We start from the raw sequence: 11,231 nt of genomic DNA, 5'->3' as shown, positions 1-11,231 counted from the left end.
TGTGTTTTAATCTCACTTTTCCTTTCCTTACCCTATGTTCATCTGTTGTTTCTTAAATTACACATGTGAGTGAAATCATATGGTGTTTGTCTTTCTCTGCGTGACTTATTTTGCTTAGCATAATATACTCTAGTTCCATCCACATTGTTGCAAATGGCAAGATTTCATTCCTTTTGATTGTCCAGGCTGATCTTCTAATGGTCTTTGCTCAAACTGCTTCTTTATCATTTTTGGGTGGTTTCCTCAGCTTTATTCCATCTCTACTGAATTTACTCTTGGCCTTTATGTCTTATCTGGTGTCCCTGAGGTCAAGCCCTCTTCAGTTTTATCTTGGGGGTAAATTTTCACTCTGGTTTTCTTTCAGGCTGCCAGCGGGGTGGGGTAGTCACCAGGCCTCGTTTAGTGAGGCATATAAGGGTGCTCAGATGTGCATTTTAAAGATTCACAGCTATTTTATGTTTTCAGTCTCTCCCGGCTCTGAGGACCAGGTGCCTCTTATTCCTGAGCTGATGGGAGTCTGTGGCAGGAATCGGCTTGCTTCTTGCTGGCTTTCCTGATTCCAGGACTTAGGCTTCAGCTTTGTTCTGCTGTATTGATTCCCAATTCTTTACTCATTTTGCTTTCTGAGATGGTTGATCTCTTCTATACAAGTGTCTTCAGTTTTCTTTGTGGGTCTTTTCATTCCTTTATTGGCTAGTGGGGGAGGTGAAATTAAGTATAGTTAATGTCATGGTTAAATGGAAGACCTCCATATTGTGACTTCGTGCCTCCATCGTCCAATGATAGCCACTACCCACATGTGGCTATTTTAGATTTACACTAAAATAAAAATTCAGTGCCTCAGCCACATTTCAAGTGCTCAGTAGCCATATGTAGCTAATGCTACGGTATAGGGCAATGTAGATATAGAACACTTTCATCATTACAGAAAGTTTTATTGGACAGGAGTGCTAAACAAAATCCACAGAGATGCCATCCATAGTCTATAGCATTGTTTCAGTTACTTGCTAGTACACCCCTTTAATTCTGTATAGCACTTATCCCTAGTTGATACTCGTCTCCATCCACTAGAGATTAAGCTCCCTGTGAGCAGAGACCTTATTTTCCTATCATTCCTAACATACAGCAGGTGCTACTTATGTTTGTTAGAATGAATCAAACCCCGTTAATTTGCCCAGAGTGCCTACATGCTTGTCTTACTTAGTTTAAACTATATAGACTCAGAATCTCACGTTGGGATATGATCATTCTAGATGGCACAACTGCCATACTTTTCACTGGCTTTGTGCTGTAGTTTTGTTTCTCAACTCTTTGCAAGCTGTTTTGAGTCCAGCGCTAATTTTGAATTAAGATATTTACATGTAAGTCTTCAAAGAGACCAAGTTGTAAATTGGAAGCATTCAAAGTAGGTATTGAAATACCTACAAGAAAGCAACTTGGAAACATTCCAGTGAGTGGTGATTGCCTAGAAACCATCCAGGAAAGCAAATGTCCACTTCTTGAGACTTGCTCACCTGAGCAGCTGCCTTAGTTATGTTAGTCTTGAGTACCAGAACAATTGGGCAGATACACAGAATGGCCCTGAAAGTCGACTTGTCACTAACACCATGTGGTGAGTTAAGAGGCAGTAATCTGCAGAGAGGATCCTGGGCAAATCTTAACTCTCAAATTATCCTTGCCGCACATTTAGCTGTCTTGTTCACATCCTATACTTTGGACCCACACTCTCCTTTCCTTTCAACTAGAGAATCTCTCCTACTTCTACCCACATCCATCCTTCACATGCTGTTTTCCCACTTGGACACCTCCCCTCACAAAACCTCCAAGACCTAGCTCTCCTTTCTTTGAGAGTTCTCCTCAAAACTCCAAGAAGTCTGACAAGACCTCGCTGAGTTCCCATCACTTAGACACTGAAGCAACTCTTCATCCGGTTTCTCTATTAATCGGAAATTCCTCTATGGCAGGCTTGAGGCCTACTTTTTCGTCTGTCTCCACAGATTCTGGGATCTTCTTGTACAGCAATACAAGGGGAAAATAGATCAGCTGGAATTAGAGAAGGAAACTACCTCACCTCAACTACCTAATACATAGTATTGGAAACTTATTTCACTTGTGATTTTTTGCTGTGAGATTTCAGCATATTGATCACTGAGACCGGGGGATTGAATTATTTTCCCCACATTCATAGCTGACCACATCAGAAGGAAATCGCAGGTATGTTCAGGCAGTAGCACGTTGACACAACAGGGTTGGTTGTAGTTAATAGTGAAGTCTATATACACTTAATAACCAACCTGTCTTTGATGGTGCAAGGGCTGTAGGTGAGACAGGCTGTTGATGTGCTGACACACGTGACTGGCATGGAAATGCAGCATTGGAGGCGACTCCACTCACTTGCAGTATGATTAGCGGATGGTCTCCAGTTTCTTCAGGTTCTACTTGAGCCTTCAAACCCGGGTCATGCTTATCCTGGGGTCTTCTTGGGGCTGTTCCCAGACAGTGACTGTGAGAGAGGTGGCCATACAAGGGCCTAGTCCTTTCTCCCCAGCATGGACTCCCTAATGGGCACCTTTTGCTCTGGAGTTTCCCCTAAAACTGGTAGGGGCTTTGTCAGGTGTGCATAATGTTCTGTGCCCTCCCCTGCCCCTTCAAGTCCTGCAGCTCTCCTTCCACAGGTGCTAATTCTTTTTTTTTTTTTTTTCAACGTTTATTTATTTTTGGGACAGAGAGAGACAGAGCATGAACGGGGGAGGGGCAGAGAGAGAGGGAGACACAGAATCAGAAACAGGCTCCAGGCTCCGAGCCATCAGCCCAGAGCCCGACGCGGGGCTCGAACTCACGGGCCGCGAGATCGTGACCTGGCTGAAGTCGGAGGCTTAACCGACTGCGCCACCCAGGCGCCCCACAGGTGCTAATTCTTAATCAACCTTTTCTCATAACGCCATCTGCGCATTTGTCTCCTGGAGAACCCAACCTAAAACAACATCAAATATGTAGTTTCTACAGCTGAGAAAAGGATTCAGGAAAAAAAAAATGAAGCCATGAAGACGGTGTATATCCTATACAAAGAGTGATGTGGGTTCTCAATTGTGAACCTGTGAAAGCTGTCACTGAGCGCTTAAAGCCACAGGTATTAGGGAAATCGTATCAGTTTCGTCTGCAGAGAATTGCTAAAATAAGTTCTAGCTTTTAAGAGAAATGGCTAGATATCTGTAAATTAGAGTCCTGGGAAATTAATACATTACCTTTCATTGCCTAGGGCTCCTAGCTTCTAATGTGTGTTTTGTTGATTTGGGTGCACTAAGGACATGTCGTAAACTGTTTTTGTTAAAACAGATTTCTAATGCAATGTGAATTGGTTTTTAAGGTTTGATTATTAAATTCAAAACTGATCTTCCAATATGAAGAAGCAAATGACCCTATATAGTTCCTCTCAGTCTCCAAAGCACCTTTATTTTCCAAAGAGAATTTTTTTTTTCATTTCTTGAAATCTCCATTGAGAAACAGTAAGTACTTCATAATTAAAGGTAGGTAGCAGATTCTTCTAGTTTACCATACTGGTCTTTTTTTATAATACGGTTATCAAGTAGGGCTTAGACTATTGGTTATTCAAAGACTTGCAAGGAACTTAATGCACTGTTTCCTGTTGTGCAGGATAAAGAAATTCAGATGTTTCATCCCACGGAAAGTTCAAAACCACGATGAACATTGTAGAGTTAAAGTATGGTCAAAGATTTATCCTTCTATATCCTAGAATAGAAAAAAGAATATAATAGGAAGAAGCTAATGTTCAAGAATTTTATGGAGAGTGAAGGACTAATCAGACTATGAGGAACAAAATTTTAACTCGTTAAATGTTGGAAGAAATACCATTCATATTTGGACCCACTGCTCTAGAACAATATTACCATGAAGAAAGTTTTTAGGCATGGTCAGTAAAGAAGGGAAAGTAGAAGAGATTTTGAAGAAAAAGTTAATATTGTCTTGAGCAAAAGTAGAGGGATAACATTATTCAAAATTGCTTACAGGTAGAAACCATCCAAATGTCTATCAATGGATGAATGAATGCGCAAAACTCCACACAGCCATACAAGGGAATATTATCTGGCCATAGGAGAGAATGTACGTGCCACAACATGGAGGAAACTTCAATATTATGCAAAGTGGAAGAGGCCAATCCCAAAAGACCACATACTATAGGATTCCATTCATATGAAAGTCCAGAACAGAAGTCTGTAGAGACAGAAAGTGGACTAGTGATTTCCTAGGGCTGGGGAGTGAAGGTAGGGGGTGAAAGGTGATAGCTCAAAGGTTCAGGGTATTTTTTTTAGAGGTGATTAAAAATGTCCTAAAAGTGGTGATAGTTGCACAAATCTGTAAATACACAAAAAGCCACTTAACTATATACTTTAAATGGGTGAATTGTATGGTAGGTGAATTCTCAAGGTTATTAAAAAAAATGGAAGAAAAACTCAAATGCCAGAGGACATGTAAATAGAATTACAAACTGTCTAAACAGAATTAGAGTATCCTGGGGCTGCACCACTAAATTTTAATTAAACTCTTTCTGAAATTGAGAGTTTACTTCATTCCGTAGGCATTAGTAAATTGTGCTTGTCACTTTGGATTTCCATGGGAGTATTTGCTTTTCCTGTATATCTTAAGATCAGGGTGTTAGGTTAGATATGGCTCCAAAGTTACCTGTGAATGTTACCTTATGTGGCAAAAATAACTTTGTAGATGTGATAAATTAAGGATTTTGAGACTAGGGGTTGTCCTGGATTATCTGGGTAGGCCCTACATGCAATCGCCCTTATAAGAGGGAGGCACAAGAGGTTAGACTACAGAGAAGGCAGTGTGACCACAGATGCAGAGACTAGAGTGATATGGTTGAAAGCCAAGCAATGTAAACAGCCAGAAGCTGGAAGAGATCAGGAATCCTCCCCTGAGATCTCTAGAAGGAGCCAACCCTGCCAGCACCTTGATTTTTAGCCCCATAAGACCAGGACTTCTAGTGTACAGAACGATGAGAGAATAAATTTGCGTCTTATGTCATTAACTATGTGGTAATTTGTCACAGTGCCATTAGGAAACTATTCAACAATGCAGTACTAATTTTAAATGATCCTGGGGAGGTATCGAAGGATTGCCATAGCTTGATATTTAGTGCTTAGGTAGTGTTTGCTTGTGTGATCTAGTTTTTTTTTTTTTCCTCATATAATTATTTACCATTTTAGGTGGTGACTCTTCATTTTAAATGGCTTGTCTTGGTTTCATACTCCAAGACACAGCAAATTCTTTTTGGAAGAGGGGAGTTATCTGTTTAGAACAAATCCTTGCCCCCCAACCAGGAGTATAGACTTCTAGATCCCAAAGGGTCCTTAATCATCAGTGATTAGTGCAACTCTATTTTACATTTGAGTAAACAGAAGCCTGGAAGGAACGAGTGACCTACCCAAGCTCCTTTAGTTAAGTAGCAAATGTTCATGATTGCCAGGCCACTAATCTTTAAAAACTAGACATGTGAGACTTGAACATCAGCTTGCTGGAGACAAAACTAGTTTAAGCTGACATGGAGATGTTTTAGACTTAAAACTTCCTAGCTGCAAGAATCCATTACAAGTAGGGTTCCCTGTACTTTGTAGGCCACCATGACCATGCCAGGAGCAGAAAATCCTTTTTTTTTGGTTTGTTTATTTTTGAGCACATGTGGGGGAGGGGCAGAGAACGAGGGGGACAGAGGATCCAAAGTAGGCTCCATCAGCAGTGAGCCTGATGCAGGGCTCGAACTCACAAACCGTGAGATCCCCTCCTGTGCTGAAGTTGTACGCTCAACTGACTGAGCCACCCAGGTGCCCCTGGAAAACCCTACTCTTAATTCAAGCCTCTACCCTCCTTCTGACCTCTTCCACTTATGAATCAAGTTGTGTTAGCTTCATAGGAGGTTTATCCTCTAGGACATAATGGTACTCCTTTCAAGTATAGGAAGCAGAGAAGAGGTTTGGGGTAAATCAGAGGTGGCTGGAGGTGGGTGAATGGTTGACCACCTAGAACAAGAAAAGCAGGGCTGAGAAGAAAATATTAAGGTCCTAGAAGTTATTGGAAGCAGTAAATGGGCAAAGTACCCAGTGACCTCTGCAGAATTTAGTGTCTGGATACCACCACTTCTGAAAAAGAAGGTCCGTGGTTTAAGAGTCTTTCTAATGAAATACACCATCTCTCAGCTATTAAAGGATATACTCAAAGCAAGAATGAGGCAAGAGAAGCCTTGCCTGCTTTGGAGTTGGGGCCAGGGGAAGGAAGGCTATAAGCTAGTAAAGTTTTAAAAGTGCTCATACCCTCTGTACCAATAACTCATTTCTAGAATATTCTTAGGATAATTCTTATAAGGAGATGTGGACAATCCTATAAGCAAACATTCACTGTAATATTAACAATAGTACCTAATAAGGAATTTATCATAGTACATCTCTATAGTAGAGCTGTATATAGCCATGAAACATTTATGAAGTTCCAGAATATAGTGAAGTTTATGTAAAGTGAGTGCATGATACAAAACTCGCAAAGATTCTATTTTTCCATAAATCACGTCGAACAACAAAAAAAGTAGATGGTAATTGCCATGGATGTACTGTTTTTTCCTGGATGGTAGAAATTGGGAGACCAAGTTGGAAACATGCATTTGTTTCCTACAAACGATGCTTCAACAAACTTTTCTCTAAATCTGGCTAGTCAGCAGTCTTTATAGACTTGTAGACTATGGACTGTCAAAAGAATTTCTCCTTTTAACAAGCAACAGTGACCGGCTCTTTCCTCACAATCTGTGTGGTAATGCAACTGCCTCATAAGTTTATAGGTTTTCTTAGGTGTCTGGAAGAGGGTCGTTCTTGTTACAGCAAAGGCAGCTATGTTACTGGACCATGTCTTATTCAAGACTGCAGCTTGTTAATTGGCACATAGTGAGGTGAGCACATTCTAACCTCTACACACTTTTCTAAAGCACATATTGGGGTGGCTACGCAATAGCAACAGCTATCAGCTAAGACTGCAGCTGCACAGAGTGGGAAGTGTGGGATCTGTTCATACCAAATAATCAAGGTAGCCTCTCTCCTCTGCACAAAGTTTTATATACATCCCAGAAGAGTAGCACCTAATCGGAAAAATGTGCTCCATATGGAGTTCTGAAGCTTTAGGTTGAGATGCTTTTCCAAAAGGCAATATAGGATTTTTTAATACATCAAACACAAGATTTTCCTTGGTGTGAGTCATAATGTACAAATGGTATGGAATATGGTAAATACTATGGTGCAGCCTTTGGAACTTGGAACAAATTCTTTCATCCCTTTGGAACTTGGAACAAATTCTTTCATCCCTTTGGAACTTGGAACAAATTCTTTCATCTCCCTGCTTTGAGCCCATTTACGTGTTCTGAGAAGTAGGTTAAACTATGTTTAGCCTAAAAATCTTCTGTTCAGGATTCTTTAAGGTTACTTTTTATTTTATTTTATTTCAAGTTTATTTTAAGAGACAGAGTGAGCGGGGAGGGGCAGGCAGGGAGAGAGAATCTCAAGCAGGCTCCGCACTGTCCACATGGAGCCGCATGCGGGGCTCAAGCCCACAAACCGCGAGTTCATGACCCGAGCTGTAACCAAGAGTTGGTTCACTTAACCGACTGAACCACGCAGGCGCCCCAGTAAGGTTAGCTTTTAAAGGAAAGGCAGAAGGCAGCTGCTCCTGAGTGGTTCTCTTCCCCTGCATAGAAACTGACAGGCTGTTTCGGAGTCTGACTTGGCCAGTCGTCAAGACCTCAAATAACACCGAGACCATGGACCATAAGGTGTCTCTTTGCTAACTCAAGCTCTTTATCTTATTTTCAATATGCTTACTCAAGGAAAGGGAAAAATCAAACCCAAAAGGTTTCTGATCGGTTTGAATTTTTGCTAGCAAATTGAAAAGGACTTCCACGTCTGCAATTTCAACCAATTGTGCTGTACATTTAGGGAAGTCCATCACCTTAGAATGCAGGTCACAATTTCTTCTAAATCCACATGTTCTTGCCCTTATGATAAATCAATCAAAATTGATTTAATGGTTTAAGGCAACTGAGTTAAGTTAGCTCCTACATAGGCAAAAGTCACTGAAATTTCTGAAGTTCAATTTACTCAATCTTGTGTATAAGTTGGATCAACAAAGTCACGTTCTGTACTAAGTGTATATTTGGCCTTTAGTTACTTCAAAAAATCCTCTGGCCACAGGAATTCTCACTGTTTGGTAGAAGAAACAGGTTGAGAGAGAGGAGATCGAATACCCCCACATCACATGGCTTACTAACCTGAAGCTCCCTCTGAGGGTCTGCACTCCCTTCTTGCATATTTGGGGTGAATTCCATTGTTACCTAATTAACTGTTTTAGCAGGTGCAGGTAAGCTTTCAGTATGGAAATCCATGTTTGAAGATGCAAAAAGGGAAGGTGCCAAGTTGAGGGGAAAATAAAAATTCATCCCCTAATAGATTTATACAGTCAGGCAGTCTGTTCAGAAAGTTGAAGTTTGACATTTTATACATTATTGTATGGAAGCCCTAATTATTAATATAGGTGAGAGCAATCCCTTCATTCTCAAGCTATGCAGGGGTGGGGAGCAGGCTGTTGCGGTACTTCACCGGTCATGTGAGCCTAAGTTGCTGTGTCTGGCATTGTGTGGTTGTTCCTAGGCTAAATCTTACAAAAACAAAACAAAAAACAAAAACAAAAAAAAAACCCGTGTGTTTTTGTGTTCTTCTCTAACTTCTCGACTGACACAGCACCCCCGCCCCCTTAATAGAATGGCAAAATTCCAATGCCAATTTCCAAGTTACTTACCAGGAAATGCACCTGCTTATGCTCTTACTTCTTACCCAGGGCAGCAATACCGTATTACATGGGTCTTGTTAGAGAGCTGCTTGTTCGATTGCTCATTTTCTTTAGGGGTGATGGATTTGTGTTCGGTGTAACTGGACTCAGAGCACGCAAAGACCTTACCGTTTCTTTCTGGTGTTTGAGGTCTACTACCCTCAACTTTTTTCTTGTCCCATGGTGGAGAGTGAATTCTGAGGACAACCTGGTGTTCTAAAGGGAGCTTCTTGGGTTACCTCTGGCTGTGTGCGCTAAGCTGCTGTGTACCCTGAGAGACTTCAGGCTGGAGCTGTCCGCTTCCAAGATTCACGTCACCGAGTTCGGGAGGGGCTGCCCCTGTGACAGGCCTGCTTGTGCCGAGTACATTCCTTAAGCTCCCCTTCGGTGCTCTCTTGAGGCCGCAGAGGCCGCAGGAAATCACTCCGGAGAGTGGCGTTAGGTGTCGGTGGCTACCACGCCTCCCGATTCAGGACTGGCTTCCTACCGGGGGTGGGAGGGGACACCACGGTTCTTGTGCACTGGAGCGCAGTTCGGCTCCGCTCTACCCCGAATAGGCGGCTACGGAAGCACGCAGAACTCGGGCAGTTGCAGCACCGGCAGATTTTCCGCTCTTCCCGGCTCGCTCTTCCGCCTGCGCAGCCCTAGCCCCCGCCCTCCTCCACCCGGCTCACAGGAACCAGCGCCCTGGCCGCTCCCGCGCTTCTCTCCTGCCACCCGCAGTGGCCCGCTTTTTATAGGCACTGCAGCCAATGAGCGCTCTCCTTTCCTTCTGCCCGCCCGCCCGGCCAATCGCCGCGCCCCTTGTGTAATCTTCGGCTGCTCGGCCGCTCTCGGCTATTTTCGTTGTTGCTGGCTTTTTCAGGGGCTGCTCGCTCGCAGCCAGAGAAGCTGCTTTTTTTTCCGGGTTCGGAGCCGTTCCGGATGCTTTAGGCTGCCGGATGTCTGATCTCCGAATAACTGAGGCGTTTCTGTACATGGATTATCTGGTAGGTGCGGGGCAGGGGTGGCGTGTCGCCTCTTGGGTCCGACGTGCCCGATGTCCCTCCGCCTGGAGGAACAGCCTTTTTGCTTTCTTTCTTTGGGATGGGATGCCTTTGGGGTTTTTTCTCCTGCAGCCTGCTCTAGAGCTTTGCTGGGACTCGGAGGGTCGGCTGGCGGGGCAGAGATGGGTGGCGGAGTTGACAGGTAAAGGTGCGGCCCCGGCCACCGCGCTGCGGGGAGAGGGGCGTGCTGGGGCTGCTGGGGAGATGGGGCTGCGGAGGTGGGGGCGTCCCCTGCCCGAAATCGGGTTCTTTGCTTCCCTCTGCGCTCCCTGCAGAGGACTTTCTTTCCCGGGAGGTAGGAGTTCTCTGCTCTCTCTTTTAGCAGAACTCCAGGTACTATTAAAGAGCCATAACCAGAATGGCTTACTAAGTGCCCGGCAGCCCCAGTCATTTGGTTGTTATTAGATCTCTAAAGCTATGACCTCGGCCACGGTGAGGTTTTAAAAGCACATTACCGTAAAGTAGACGGGACTAAACTACATCGCAGTCCTGTCGGGACTGGGTAAGGGCAGGCATTGTCCCACCGTTGTTGTGGTGGGTGCATGTGGCTTATGCCCTGGATCCCAGCTGTGCTTTTTAGGCCAGGCTTGTGCTGAGAAGTTTAGGTAGGAAGTGTCAGCACAATGCTGGGGCTGGACATTATTTTGATAATGAACTCGAGTTTTTGTGGAATTATGCAAGCATCATGTATTGTTCCAGAAATTCTATTTCCCTAGAGCTGCATGTTTGTGTTAGGGGGATCCTCACTGACATTGGCTGTGTTCAGTCCTATACAATTACCAGGTTTACCTTGTTACCGCTGTTACGCAGAGTTGAAGTAGCTGGCTAAAAACATTGACCCTTCTGTGATCTTGTTGGACACATGCAGACGGTTGATTGTAGATTGGCCTGGCAGAGATTTGCTAGTGCCTTCTAGGAATTAAACTTAATGCTGTTCTAAGAAAGACTGTGAATGCTTTCATGATCAAGAAACGCTGGATACGGGCTGGTTTTGTAATGTTTTCTCGTATTTGGACTCCTTCTAGTTTATGTGAAAGAGAGGTTTCCCCTAAAGCTTAGTGGTTTGATGTTGTTTGTTTGTTTTTGTGTTTTTTGTGGGGGAGGAGGCTGGTTGAAGTTTATGCATGACCTTGTGTGTGGAGCAGAGACAAAAAATTCTGAGTTGGAATTCTGATCATTCGTTGATGTCAGTTATCTTTGTGATAAAGGGACATTATCCACCCACAACTGGAGCCAGTTTAAGGAGGTTATCTGATTGTGAGTGTTCTTTAAAATTCGAAGTGTCATGTAGGTTAA

General features: G+C 43.4%; 1 protein-coding gene and 1 long non-coding RNA gene across 5 annotated transcripts in view; one reads left to right on the top strand and one right to left on the bottom strand.

Annotated features, from left to right (window-relative positions):
- Positions 1–203: 203 nt before the first annotated feature.
- On the bottom strand, positions 204–9,605 carry LOC121044602 (uncharacterized). The gene is made up of 2 exons (XR_005797384.1): positions 8,860–9,605; positions 204–693 (listed from the first exon to the last, which is right to left on the bottom strand). It is a non-coding gene; the product is annotated as an uncharacterized LOC121044602 (long non-coding RNA).
- Positions 9,606–9,716: 111 nt separating this feature from the next.
- ARL15 (ARF like GTPase 15) overlaps positions 9,717–11,231 on the top strand; it is a 409,325-nt gene continuing 407,810 nt past the window's right edge. For all 4 annotated transcript variants that reach the window (XM_040496891.1, XM_040496892.1, XM_040496899.1 and 1 more), the window contains exon 1: positions 9,717–9,878. In XM_040496891.1, coding sequence (XP_040352825.1) covers positions 9,831–9,878 — 48 coding nt within the window. In that variant the 5' untranslated portion in view covers positions 9,717–9,830. The remainder of the gene's footprint in view (positions 9,879–11,231) is intronic.

This window comes from Herpailurus yagouaroundi, unplaced genomic scaffold (assembly GCF_014898765.1).
Source record: "Herpailurus yagouaroundi ecotype Mexico unplaced genomic scaffold, PumYag 29, whole genome shotgun sequence".
Taxonomy (NCBI): domain Eukaryota; kingdom Metazoa; phylum Chordata; class Mammalia; order Carnivora; family Felidae; genus Herpailurus; species Herpailurus yagouaroundi.
This window is presented reverse-complemented; position numbering and strand designations above follow the sequence as displayed.